General features: G+C 42.3%; 1 protein-coding gene across 1 annotated transcript in view; it reads left to right on the top strand.

Annotated features, from left to right (window-relative positions):
* Nucleotides 1-340: 340 nt before the first annotated feature.
* NINJ2 (ninjurin 2) overlaps nt 341-14,722 on the top strand; it is a gene marked incomplete at both ends in the record, with an annotated part of 47,454 nt that continues 33,072 nt past the window's right edge. The window contains one exon of the mRNA XM_080623565.1: nt 341-373. Within this exon, the coding sequence (XP_080479691.1) occupies nt 341-373 (33 nt within the window). The remainder of the gene's footprint in view (nt 374-14,722) is intronic.

The raw sequence follows: 14,722 nt of genomic DNA, 5'->3' as shown, positions 1-14,722 counted from the left end.
ACCTCTTGGTACACTAGCTGCATCACCACGTCCCAGCCCAAGTGACCTCATGAAGCTCAGCTGGACTAGGAGAGGTAGCACAGACATGTAATGAACACAAGTGTCACGGAAAGTCTAAGGACGCTTGTTCCAGGGACTGCCTGGACAATGAAGAATTGGTTTGCCACCCCCTCTCTCGCCCCCCCCAGCTGATGCCAAGGCGGGCGGCCGGCCGCCGGCACATGAATAGCAGGTCTGTTCCAGCAGCTGCACGTCTCCGTCCAGCGAAAAGAGTCTCCGGGAGTGCAGAGTGTCCCTCTCCGTGAGCCGGCTGCAGAGAAAGGGAACTGAGGGCAAAAGGATGGCCTCGGAAGGAGAGAGAATCAATCTGCAAGTGAGTCCATCTTAGGATATACCCATGGGAGGGAGAAGCGGGAGGGAAGATCCCCTGGTCTGGGGGAGATATCCACCGTTCCTATGCTTCTCTCCTTAGCTTTGGCAGACAATTCCCCTTGAAAACTCAATGCTGCTTTTTTCCTCTGTTCTCCTTTGAAGAAAATGTGTCAGAATCTCTGCCCTGTTCTGCCAGGAGCTGTTATGAGCCTTTTTCCAGAAAAGTGAGGGTAAGAAGAGGGGTATTACTAAAAAGAGCTGCTTTTTAGGGAAGGAGGGGCAGCAGGGCAGAGGTTAGCATTCAGCTCTCAGAAGGAGGCAGCACATACTTTACAAGCTGCAAAAATCTGAGCCCTTCCTCATCCCACAAAGCTTTCCTCTGTTTGGCAGAAAGTGCTCCCAATCTGGAGAAGAGGAAAAGAAACAAATACAGCAAATGTGGAGGGAGCGCAGAGGCCAGGGTTTCCTATGTAGGGTTTGTAGAGAAACAAAACTTCTTGGTGAAGCTCTTTCAATTCTCTGTGTTCCTCTTTTGAGTGTTTGTGTTTTTTAAGAAGGGTGTTTCTCTCGCTCAGCATGTGTTCTAGGAAAGGGCAACTACCCAAGCGTTTGGAAAAAGAAACTATTAGAGATGAAATGGAATCAGAAGCCCAGATCACAAACACCTGTTAAACTCCAGAAGTTCAAGTCCAGATTTGCACTTCAAACAACTCTGGAGAAGGGAAGATTACGAAGCATTGCCCAGGGCACAGCTTCCTGCGTAGGCTGGCAGCAGGGTCTAAATTCTGCAGATGATTTTTGTGTCTGTAATGGTCCTTGAACTTGAAAGTAGAGAAGTCTGTCTGGGGTCACACTATTTCTTTGGCCCATGTCAAAGAAAATAAAATGGAAAGATCTGTGCCCTTGGAAATAATCAGGACAATTATCCTTAAATAAAAAGACCAAGAATCCCTGATCCTGCAAATGTATCTCCGCTGAGATGCAGAGCAGTTTTGGAAGACCTGGAATAGTTATGCTCAGATAAGACATTGATAGTGGAGGAAGATACACAGGGAGCTCTGACAGTTGGTGAAAATGTACCCTTTTTAAGACTGAGAAAAAAGAGGTTAGGCTTTCCTAGAACTAGGTAGGAAAAGGGGGGAAATATAGACATCATTAAGCCAGGAACTGGAGGCAAATGGCAAAGAGGACAAGAAAATGAGGCTAAATAAAAAGTCAAAATAACTCCTTGTATATTAAACCATTCTACCCAATGGAAAGTTTCAGGTCTATCATGGATTTGAAGCCCAGTTTTCATAGGTGAAAAAATCAACTTCACCAGTTAAAATGCTCATAAACTTCTGAAAAATCTTGGGTTTAGATTTTCCTCTTTCACCACATCTTGAGCCTTTACAATACTCTAATAAGTAAGCCCAGAAGATTAAAGGTTCTTCAAGTTTCATACTTCAAATGAATATACCTATCTGTTTCTAGAGCAGAAAGGTGTGGAGTGTTTCCATCCACCTCTACACAGGCCGCCACAAGAAAAATAATGCTACTGAGATTTTCTTTGTGGCACCTTACAGAGATTTCATGAAGCCACCAGACAGTACAAAATATAAGTGAATGCACACAGATTCCTGCATGCTTACGACCGAAAAATATACAGTGCTGTCAGGGGAAGGAAAGAGCATTACATATGACCACTTAGTGTGACAGATGCACTCAAGCCCTTAACCAAACTAGCGATAGTTTGGTTCAGGCTCTCAAGGAGGTAAAGGCTTAAGCTGTAAATGGGACAAGAATTTCTCTAGTTTCAATCTTTTCTCTGAAAACCCACAAAGGAGCAGAGTGACACAGTGAGCATCGATGCATATGAGCTTGGAACACCGATCATGTGATTAACACATGAATAGCGGGTGGTTTTTCCAAGACTCATTTATCAAGGAACAAAGAAAGTTGTGGATAGAAGGAATCTCATGCATACCTTTCCCATCGCATGTAATTTGACTACAAGCCAACTACTTTATTCCATAAATATGACAGCCTGAGTAAGCCTTCTTTGAGCTGTCTTGGCTAAGCAGCATGGCTGCATGGCCATGATCTCCCCTTGAGATGGGATGCCTCTCAAGGTTGCTCCGTGAGGCAGAGAGACCTTTTACCAGCAACAGACCTTTGGTAAGCGACTGGTATAGTGCATAACATTGTAGTATAGTAACTTTGATTTGTGCCTTAGCAACTTTGATTTTGTCTTAGTAACTTCGATTTGTCCCTTGATAGTTTTGAATCATTGTTCAAATGATTGTGCCATTCAGTAATACAACGAACCTTGCAGTCTAACTTTGTTAAGTCACACTTTAACAACACTTTCGTTAATAGCTTTGATGGGGATTCCTTAAGAGAACTAAGCCACCCATTTGCAACAAATTGGTATAGTCAGCCGGATCCTAAATCAGGATTCACAACATATAGCTAAGACAAGCAGAGGGCCCTAGCAATAAAGTAACTTGACAAGTGTGAGGTGAGAGAAGGATTGATCAGTGATGGAGAAAAAAAAGGAAGCCTTTCAGTTGAAAGTACCTTTAAAAGCCTCTTTTGAGTTCCTGTTCTGAGCACTGAACACAGAGCAGGTGTCTTCTTGGAAGTTCCCAGCTGTGGGTTTCTGAAGAGCTTGTGGGAATGTGTGCTGCACATTCTGGGGTGGTAATGCATAACTCACTCCTCCTGAAAGAGCTCCTGGATGGAGCAGCAGGAAGAGTCATGAAAGTTAACTATGATACAATACAGAAATAAGAATTTTTATTTATTCCTATTTATTTATTTATTCCTGTGCCTGAAGCAGTTGCACAGGACTGCTGGTATTTCTTATACAACATTCATATGGCCATGTCAAATAAGTAACAATAGAATGAAAACTAGCATAGGTGGGAGCTGGAAGAGGCAATGAAGATTTAAGAAAGCTCTAAGGAGAGCTGATCAGTCCCCAGCTTTTTTGCCTATCCTAAAGCAGGAGAACAGGAGCTCACCCAGCAGAACTGAAAGTCTCCATAACAGGAGACAGTCCCTCATCCAGCATGTCCTCAGCTTGTGGAATTTGCCATCTCCTGGAGCAGGTTAGAAGGTCAAATATTAGAGCAAGCATTGAGAAGAGATTAGGAGGTCCAGTAACAATATTTACGTTATGCAAGCTAAAAGAGGTACTTTCAAATCCCATAAGCCAATAGCAGGATAAAAATAAATATGGTTTTTAGCCCACTACAGGCAATGGCATGATTGCTGACCAGACTGCAAGTGGTATCTTGCATTGGAGAAATCATACACCAACTGTCCATCAGTGAGACCTAGGACTGCTTTTTAACAGCAAGAAGTATCTCCTGTTAATCCACTTTCTCCCTCACAAAAGTTCTCTTGTTCTGTGTGTTTCAAAGGAGTCAGTTTTCCAGTTCTGACTTCTAGGAAGACCAAGAAAACCTCACACTGTGCAGAGAGATGCTAAAAGGAAATGGTGCTGAAATGGGAAAAAAAGCCACAAGGCTGTAGAGCAGCCTCACCAGATTTGTACCAGCAGCAAAGTGCTAAGACAAAAAATAAAACCTGAATTAAAATATTTTAATTAAGAAGATTAATTTACCCATCAAAAGATAAAAACTTAACATGAATTAGTTTGAATGATACATTTTTATTCCCAGACATCCCTATCTGTGGTTTCCAAGTGAAACTTTCACTTTCCCCTATTAAGTACTTGCATTGATGAGAAACCAGGCAGGCAGATCAGTAACCTGATGAGATATGACAGAGTACCTGGGATCAGAAAAACATATTTGAGATAGAAACAAATAAAACAACCCAACAAGATCCCGTTACCAATTTATTTTTATGTCGGAAACAAAGGTTTATAAATTAGAAGTGTGGCTTTGATAGTCACACTCTGCCTGATTTATCTGCACTTCTTTATGCTATTACTCCCCCTGACTCTCGCCTCCAATCCTTCCATAAAGAGGAGGAGGGAGCTATACAGGACCATTCTTTTCAGCAGCAAAAGACCCATTAAATCTGTTTTGCTGTGTATCTCAGCTGCTACAGTTCATGATGTGACATCTTAACACAACCCTGTTTCATTGGTGATTTAAGCTAATGTACCAGGCTTTGAATAGGGATGACTGAGACAACATCCATTCCACCACTCCCACCACAGCAGCAGTAACCACGGGAGTCTGTGGACAGCTGAAATCAGTAACACTCACACACTGATGCCACGGCTAAGTCTATCAGAGCCCCAGATGAAAATAGCAGAATGGAGAAAAGGTTGGGGCTGATACTTAATGGCTCCAGAGTTTTATTAGGTTTGTATTTTTATATTGTCTTATTCATGAATGAGTGTTATGTTCTGTATAAATGACTGTTTAAGTGATGTGTGCTCAATAGATGTCATCCATACTCACATTGAAGAGAGGCTATATACTGTATGTTGCGTCTTTCCTTTTATAGTTTCTTACTCCTTGGATGAAAAAATTCACAATCCTCTGGGACAAGAAGCAGAAATCGTACCTCACCATTTAGGGAATCATTCATACATCAGAAGTTAAAAAAGTAAACAGATCAAATAATAATTCTGGCAAACAGACCCTACACGGATACTTTGTTGGCAGAAGCTGTTTGGTGAATACTTTGAAAGCAAAATACATCTGCAGAAATTAAGGACAGGTTTACAAGCAACTTGCAAGGAAAAATGATTTTAAATAATTGCATAGTTTCTTCCAGTGCTCAGTTTTTGACAAGGTCTACAGCAGGAAGGTTTTAGACAGGCAGAAAAACCAAGTTTGCTATAACCATGGCGGTGTGGACTTTTACAAAATGCCCATGAAACAAATAGAAAGTCTCACTTAGCACTGTAAATCCCATCTCCCACATCCCACTTTCAGTCTAGGTCTCATGAGGGGATGCAGGGCGTGTGTTCACAACTGGATTAGACTTCAAGTTTTGTGGGGGTTTTGTGGCTTTCATGTGGGTCTTGAGGCTGTGATGTACTTCGAAGTTCATGGCTTGGGCACATATTTGCCTGATTCTGCAGCAACAGCCAGCTTATGCTTTCTAGTTCCTTCTCTAGGACTTTTATTCTCCTTCTGTGATTTCCTGGAAAGGCAGCATTTTAATATCACCAACTGAGCCATGTGCCTGCCCCAGGGGGCTTCAGTAGCATTATTTGGGTTCTGTAATTTGGGCCTGGATAATGACAGTCTGCACTGAGAGAGAGAAAGAGCACTTCAGAAAGAAAATCTCAGTGCTTCAGAAAGAGCTATCCCTATGACATCCCCATACAGTGTGTGCAACTCATCCATCAGGAGTCTGAGGAACTTCTCTCACCGTGTTTTTAACTAAACTAACACAATTCCTATAGCACCTCAAACAGGATTCAATTTCCAACTCTCAGGAGTGCGCTCCACCACCTGCACTATTCATAGCTGGTAAAGCTGGCTCTTAGAGCTCAACTCAGGGAAAACTAACCACTTTTTTGGCAGGGTTAGCATTCTGGTTTGCTGTCCTGCAGTGCTTCTCAGGAGGATCAGACAACTGCCAATTACTAGGACTGTGTGGCCATGAGGACATGTAGAGGCAGCAGGATCTCTCCTTTAAGTGGCAGCTAGCTCTCACTTCAGATCAGTTACTTGAAGGTCAAAGTCTGGGTGTAGCCAGTGGGAGAAGCAGGGAAGGCCCAAACATGATTGCTCTCAGTGGTGGGCATCACTCAGACTGCAAGATTTCAGACTGCTACTTAAGAGTGAAGCCATTTACAGGGCTAGCTAGAGTTTAGGCAGAGATTCACCATGCCCTAGTTTGTCAAAAGACAGGTGTAAAATGGGGTATCACACTTCAGAGCAAGAATGATCCTATGGTCTTCTCCCCTGGCTGCAGGGACATGCAAGTTTGTGTAGCATTACCTATGCTGGTTCCAGAAACCATTAACACTCACATTGGAAGAGAGAGAGATAAGTGTGACCACAAAATGCTGAGGAGACTTTTTCTTACAGCCAGTACAATTGGTCCCTTGTTCTATAGTCAGATGTGGCATTTCTCCCCTCTCCTATACATTCCTCCTGCCTGCTCTACCTAGACATGGCCAGCCTTCCCACTCTCCCTTCCCAAACATCGGGATAGTATTTTTAATCTTGAGGCACTGGACCCCAGGTTTTAGGAACTGTTGTTATATAGGACTCTTCCACTGTGTTTAGGATTAGGGTAGGATTAAGATAACCCTGCCTTAGAAAATGCTCCATCCTTGGCAGTGTTGCCCATGGCAGCAGGTTGGAACTAGATGATCTTAAGTCCTTTCCAACCAAAACCATTATATGATTCTATGATTCTAAAAAAAAAAAAAAGGGCAATAACATGCCATTAGAACAGTAATTTCTGTTGATACACCTCAAAAGTTACCTCTCAGTGCTATAAATTACAGAAAGGAGGCTGTACTGCCAAAAAACACTGACCCCAGGCCCAGGAGGCATGGGGTCTCCCTGTAGGGCTGAGAAGTGTGGAGGACCTAGGGTAGCAAAATGGTGCCTGTGCAGCACTGAGGGCCAAGGGTATGCTCAGGTATTTGCATGGTAGAGGCCCCATGCCCCACCAAGAGTAGTATCAAGTCAGTGCAGCTACACTCAGTTTGGACGACGAGGTTAGCCAGCAGCCATACCAAACCATCCCACGACAACCCTCCTGTGTGACGGAGGCCACCAGTGAAATGCCTTTCCCCCTGTTCCACCATGTCCTTCTCAACCTTTAGGGGCACCACCATGTACCTGTTTCACAAATTGAGATACAGATACATCTCACCCACACTTGTACCTTGCAGATTTGAGTGCATAAGGAGTGGGTTTTATTTAGTGAGCAATCATAAATCTGGTTATGGTGGTGGCAGCACATGGTTCTTGACCAGCAGTAAAACCTCCCACTGAAACATCTTTGTGAGAGTCCTCTGGACCATGAAGTACCTGTTAAACCACATCTAAATGGATTTTTGCATCTTTTGCCAAAAAGTGGTCTCCCTCAGCTTCATTCCATGCCCGAGAGCTTAAAACACATACCTGAAAAACAGGTACCCATAGCTGAAAACAGGTACAGCACCTCTGCTCATTTAGCCACTAAAAACTGAAACCTCCAGCCCAAGTCGTCACTTCTCAGCCCTGCTTGAAAAATATGCATTCATTTGTTATGTTTCTCCTCTGAGAACCAAAAATGGGCAATACTGCGTGCATACATTAACCATACACAGAAGTGTGAGCTTCTCCAAGTACAGAAGGGTGCATGGGCATTTTCACTGTCATTTTCCCATCCCTGGCTCGTGAGTCAAATGTTTATAACACCCTCTCTGAGAAAAGGCAATACAAGAAATGAGCTCCACTACTGTAATCTAAACTGCCCCAGGTATGTAAACACATAACAGAAACATTTGAATTGGACACCAGAATGATGGAAGAGCCCATGTGCAGATGCTGCAAGATTCACATCACCAGTTACTGTACATCTTGACACACTCCTTTGAACCGGGCAAGTTATAATTCCTTGTCAAATTACATGAATCAGATGTGTGACTCTATAATTACAGCTGTGAAAACCATTATACTCAGGATCTTAGAACTTTCTAGCCAAAATAACCCTTGGGGAAGAAATTTCTCATGAAGCTGCTTAGGTCAAGGTTCAGCAAGTGCTGGAAATTCTGGGGGAATCCTGTTAGCAGGTTTAGAGAAACGAGAACAAGAAAATGAGGTGATGTACTTACTGCGTTCTGGATTGTTCAGGCCTTCTCTTTTTTTTCTTTAGGTTTTTAATATTTGCAAATATTTATGCATATTTGCAGGAGTTTCCTCTTTGCACACACAGAGCTCTAAATAATATTTTTGAGGATTAATCCCAAATTCACCACAGAACCTTAGTTATATAAGAAAAATAACTTCTCCTACCAATCTAACAAGAGCCAAAGGTCAACCAACCCTATGTTCAACAAGAACATAGGTTCTTCCATAACCTGTGTTTTAATGAAGGAAAGTTTCTGCAGAAAATAACAGCAAAGTAATACTCTGTACTCTCACTGGACTTGAGTGAGAAGGAAGTTCTGCTGTACCTAGTTCCCCAAGCATTTTATAAACATCAGTAAATTTAGTTTCACAGTACCCACAATGAGCAAGAGGTGTTTTCCTCCTTATTTTACAGATATTAAGTCATGACAAAGACAGTTAAATGGCCACTGATGTACCCAAGGTTACACAAGTAGAAAGTGACAGAAGCAGAAGACTGAGCACCTCTGTTCGGATAGGTAGATTGACATGGAGCAGCAATGTGTTCTGCGGTTTCATCCCTACATCTCACTGGCTAAATTCTTAATCTCCATTTTTTGAAGAAATTGTTAAAGATTGTTTTATTTAGCTGTCAGAGACCACTCTGCTTCTTCACACGACATAAAGAAGAACATTAACTGAAGCTGATTTATGGTAAGAGACCAAACACAATTCTTTCTCTGCTGAATGTAACTTCAGCATCAATTGGAAACAAATTTTGACACACTTTCAAAAGTTCAGGCGCACAGCTGTGCTTGTACCTCTTTCTTGGTCAGAGCTAAGAGTCGTGTCCAACCATGTTGGTGTAGGAAGCAAACCCCAAAGCCAAAGTGAAACAAACTAAATTACATTAAACATAAATTCTGACTCAGGATGACCACACAGGTCCTTGATGCAACCATTCTACTTCAAGATTGCACCTTTTCTTTTTTAGCTGATTCAGGAGGAAATGTTCCTGCATGCCCCTGTATGATTTCAGGCTGTGGCCACACATTTTTTGCTGACTGGAGCTGAATCACTGAAGGGGGTAGGTTCATCCTTGTTACCACCATCAATTATTATTGCTGCCCCAATGCAATTGCTCAAAGTAATCGCTCTATCAAGACTGTCTGGGCTAGAAAACCTCCATTACTGAATGTCTAAGCTAACCCAGATCATTGTGAAAGCACTTGCTTAAGCACTATGCAATTATGTCATCTAAGGGAAAAAGAAGTCCCCTGTCTTCAGACGTCCAGACAGAGACAGAAGTAGCAGCTCCTTTAGACAGGCTTTCATTCATCTTACAGCAATGGGATAATCATTTTCATTCTTGGATGTTTCTTGGCTGGTCACGTTAGCTGGAAATCTAGTTCTTCTGGGGTGATCAGAAGACCATGAGATGTGCAATCTGGGTTCTTCATAACTTAGATGAAAAGAGTAACAGACACAAACACAAATGTGATAGAAAATATTTGTGCGTAACATATGCAATCTGCTGTTTTTTTCCCAACTTTTGCCCATGTGATACCTTGACTTGCAATCAATACTTAAAGAGACATTTAGCAAAGGATTAATATGCTACAAGAAAATATAATATGCTGCTGTTTTCTTTCAGCGGAAAGAGATTTGTACTCCATCTTCATCTTCATGTGCTGGATTCTTGGGAGCTAATTATAGACCAATTCCTTAACCAGTCCCCATTTCTGGCATGGGGCTGTGAAAAAGTTGCCAAAGGGAGTTGTGTCGAAGGGTTTTTACTTTGCTCTTAATGGCTACACGTACAGTCTGAAGGAATCTGAAGCTCTCACAAAATGTGGTTTCCCCTCTGGTGTTTGCTGTTCAGCTGGCTGAGCAGCTCAACCATTTAAAACCATTGTGAGTGGATTTAGCACTTGTGAAATAATGCTGGTCTATTCAGATCCAGAGAGGGATGGGCAAAGTCAACTCTCACAATAGAAACCCCTCTTTTGTCCTTCTCAGATGAGGAGCCAGGGTGCAATGGGTTTTGAGGGAGAAAACTACGTGTATCCCAGTATAGCTACACAGAACTTGGGGGAAAGAGATATGGGCCTACCAAAATAAAAAAGCTAACACACGCTCAGATGAGGCAATATCTTCAGCATCAAAGCAAAAACAAAAGCAGAAGCAAAAGTGAGGGAAAAAAATATAAAAATAAAGAGAAAAATCCCGAAACAAACACACCAAAACACAACTACTTCAGAATGGGAAGCAAATCATGAAGGAGAGGAAAATAATAGCATGCGGCCCCAGAAGAGAACTCCAGTGAGACCACAAAATGACACATTATGAATGCTAGTAAGCAAATGAGGGGAATGGATACAGAGAACTGAGTCCTGGAGGTCTCTGTCACCAGAAATCAGAGATGGAGCTCCCCTCTTCATCTTAGCCTGAGCTACTAAGTATAGCAAGAGGTGTGTTTCATCTCTGAGCTGATCTAATGCTCAATCATTCTGCTGAAACCATGAAAAAAAAAAGAGATAAGTAAAGCCATCTCTGATGTGGACAGCACTGCAGGCACAGTGTAGATCTGTATCTTTACACAGAGGTTTGAACTCTAGACCAGGCTCAGACAGGCAACTCAAAAGCAGATGGCAACAGGTCTTGGTGGCTACTAATTAGGTTAGCTTTTGGTTAGCAGTGTTAAAGTTGAGCTGAGTAATCTTCTGATTCATTTCCAACCCCCTCTGAGCTACCTTCAGCCACAAGCCTCCAGGCATCACCCTGAATTACTGAACTGGGTCAGTCTTACAGTGTTCACCCTTCTGGGCCATGGCGAAATAGTTCTCTTGCGGATCCCCAGGAGGGAGCATGGGATCAGGGCTCGGATGACGGCCAGCGTGGTGGTGAACTCAGGTGTTTACAGCCAGGGTGGGACAGGGTCGTTTTAAAGTGCTTCCTCTTGCCTCACTCGCACAATGTACAAACAGGGACATTATCTCTCCTGTGGGAGCAACTGACTCAGATGCTTGGCCAGCTGCAGGGAAAGGTGTCCCCATAGCTGCCAACAGCAAAGAGTAGCTAAAAAAGTAAAAGCTGCATCGCTCTGTGGCTGCAAATGATAACAACACAATCCTCTTTATTCCGATCCAAAAGCCATTTTTTCTTCCTTTGTTCCCCTCCCTGTTTTTTACTCTCTGATGAGCTGTTGCTCAGCTAGGAGCCCAGTCTGTCTGTTATTGGTGTGCCTAACATAATTTTTAAATTCCTCCCATTTTTTATTTTTTTTATTTTACATGTTATCAAATGACTTACGAAAAGTAAAGTTCAGCCAAATAAACCTCAAAGGAGTTACACAAGAGCAAGTAGCACAGGGCTTTACGATGAGCCCCGTACAATTAACCACATATGTCCATGGTCTTGATAAATCTGTTTATGAAATACATTGAGGGTACATAGTGTTGCAGATCTATCTGAAGCAGTCTGAAAGGATACTGTTTCCAGTGGCTATCCTTCAACCAGAGACACTGTCTCCATTCTTGACCCCTTGGAGAAATAAGGGAAGGTAAGGAATGTAGCAGAGTAACTCCTTTGGCTCTATCGGCCATTTCCATACATGATATAGCTGTACCCTACTCATGACAAAGTACTTCTTAATTTGCTATCATCTTCTGAGTGGGCATAACTGTAAGGCTGATTCAGCAGAAAGGAGAGCAACACTTGTGGGAAGTTTGTCTTAGAACCAGCAAAATGCACAGGCTGAGAGAAGGCTGTGATTTACTGATGGCAATCTTTGTATGGAAAGATCTATACAGACCTTTGAAGGCTCTCTTCTCCTCCTGGTGCATTGTAGGACTTTGTGACTCCTCTTGGTTTTGTTATAGATAAGATTCTGCAGGCACAAAACTGTGGGAATACTGTATCTGTTACTAAGCAGCATCCAGTCTGCCTTTTGCCCAAGGCACCTTTATTACATACACAATCAACGCTAACATGTTGATACCTGTGAGCAGAGGGAAATTCACATTCTGTACTCAAATGCTGCAGGAGCTGAGGTGTTAGGAGGATGTATGAAATCAAGGGAGGGAGGGCAGGGAAGGAAAGACTTCGCAGTTACATTCAAATGTAATAGGTGTAGTTGAGTGAAGGCCTTCAAGATGGAAGATTGCAAGAGGTATCCTTTGAGGCACTGTTTCTTCACAAGGGAGGTTACAAGGCAAAGCTTCTTCAAAAGGCCCCAAAAAACCCAATACTATTTGGTGCCAGGGTCAAGAACTGAGGAGAACAATTGCAATAATCTCACTAAATATTTATCTTTGGTAAATGTTTATCTTAGGTAGGGATAAACACAGATTTAGAGTCCCTGGTCATGATAATCATCCTAATAGGTGGAAACAAGTTTCTTTTGCTCATCTTTCTGGGTCATATCAGCAACAGCATCAAGCAGAGTATCAGGGTGTCCAAATAGGATATGAGAAACTTGAATAAGAAGAAAGGGGCAGACTGACATTTGGTTTTGTCTGGTTTGGTTTAGGTTTTTGCCAGAGAAAAAAAAAAAATACTGTAAAGAGTTCACAGAAAGGCACTACAAAACCCCTTCACAGTTTTCAATCACTGCACAACATACTGACAAAGAGGAGCCGCTCCAATTACAGTGAGCTCTGCTGGGGGAGGCAGAAACCAGAAAAGGACGAGTGTGATCAAACGTGAACAGACTGTAGGGATAAACTCCTCCACCACCTTGTGCTAGGTATGTGTAAACGTTTCACTGCACAACTGAAACCATGCAGTGAAAATAATATGAGCTATTTCTCTGAGCCCAGACCAATTAGCGACCGTCACAACCACGCTGACACTCCAAACACTGGTATCCAGTGCCTAGTCTGCTCCACATGGTCCACGGTTTTTTTACCTCCTTCTCACTAACTCTCCTACCCCTCCTCAAACACCTAGGAGTTCATTTGGATGCAGCTTTTTGGCTACCGCCTTATAAGAATCCAGCTCTGACACAAAATGCATACTGAGTGAACCCCACTTGAAATCCAGGGCATTTGTTCTGCATCAGTGGTCCTCACTTCTTTTGTCCCTAGGCCATTTTGAAATGAGAAACAGGATAAACACCACAGTGACAAAAGAATCAGAAGAAACTTCAGTTCCTGCAAAATTTTGTTTCACACCTCAGAAATGTCTATGTTCAGTGACTGAATGTGAATGTGTTTCAGAAGAAGACTGTATTTGCAGAATTTGGGCATTCAGTTGTCAGAGAAATGGTTATTCTGCTTTAATCTCCTCCCATTCCTATTCTGGCCCAGAGGCATTTGCTTCTCCAACACAGTCTCGTAAGAAGGCCTCATTTGCTACACCCCTTCCCAGAGGTCTCTCAAAGCAACATCTACTCAGGAGATCTCTGAAAAACACAATTGTCACTAAGGGGTTTTGGGCCTCCCTTTAATTTCTGCCATGCTGTACTATAGCTCCTCATTATGAAGTTAGCTTCTTAAAGGTTCTTTGTCTCTGCAGGGTGGAAAGTTGCTGACTGAATGTCTGGGTCCAATTTTCCACCAGTCTTCCTTTAACTGGCCATTCTCAGTTATGCAAAGTGTTTGCATAATGCTACAAGATCATTCACATCAATCTTATTTAACATTTTGAACCTGTTTTGCAAAGGGGTTAATGAGAAAACAAAACACAACCTGAATAATAAGTCACCAGAAGAAAGTACGAGCCTACTCTTTTAATATAGAGCCTGAACAGCAGCTCTTTTCACAGAGGGAAGGGAACTGACATTTTTTCTAATCTGAGAATGCAATTCCAATTCCAAGGGACAGTGTATGAGAAAACAGCAGTAATCTACAGAACACCCAGGAACAGTTGTTGAAAGATTCTCAGGGTGTTACTTTTGGCAGGACATCAGGTTCCAATAAAACACAGTAAAAACAGTAGACCAAAAACAATAACAATAATATTTTACACAGATGAATTGTCTTTCATCTAAGGGTCACAAAAGGCTCCTGCAAATGGTGAAGTAGCTCCTTGAGGATAGGTAAATGAGATTGATGCTCCAAAGATGTTGCCACCGATTTACTGATTTAGAAGATAGGCTATTATATACAGTGCTAAAGGGTACAGAAAGAAAAGAGTTAACATGTATAGGCAAGCTTGGGAGCATTCTTTGTAGTGAGCTTGCATAGACATAGTAACCTATTTTTTAATGTTCTCAGTAAATCAACTGCCGACATTCCACATTCACAATTTGAGCACCTGTACACAAATCAGGTAACCAAAGATTACACTGTGCAAATACACAAAGTGCTAGGTGAGTTCATGCACAGCTACTTTAATGTGAAACTCTATATAATGTGCTTGCAATTCCTGCTTGGCATGCTCTTGTGTGTTTTCTGAGACCAATTTAGGACTTTAAAAATACATATAACCATACATAAGACTATGAAAAGTTAGGGACCTGAAATAAGGGATCGGTGTAGGCAATGTATGAACTGCTAGAATTTTTGGATCCAGACCCACACTTTGCACTGTTAGCCTGTTTCTCTGGGAAATCATTGCATGCTGCGGCACCCTTTCACAAACCCCAAGATGCTGCCTCA

Source organism: Psittacula echo (assembly GCF_963264785.1).
Source record: "Psittacula echo genome assembly, chromosome: 1".
Classification (NCBI taxonomy): domain Eukaryota; kingdom Metazoa; phylum Chordata; class Aves; order Psittaciformes; family Psittacidae; genus Psittacula; species Psittacula echo.
Note: the sequence above shows the minus strand (reverse complement) of the source record. Positions and strands in the feature narration are given on the sequence as shown.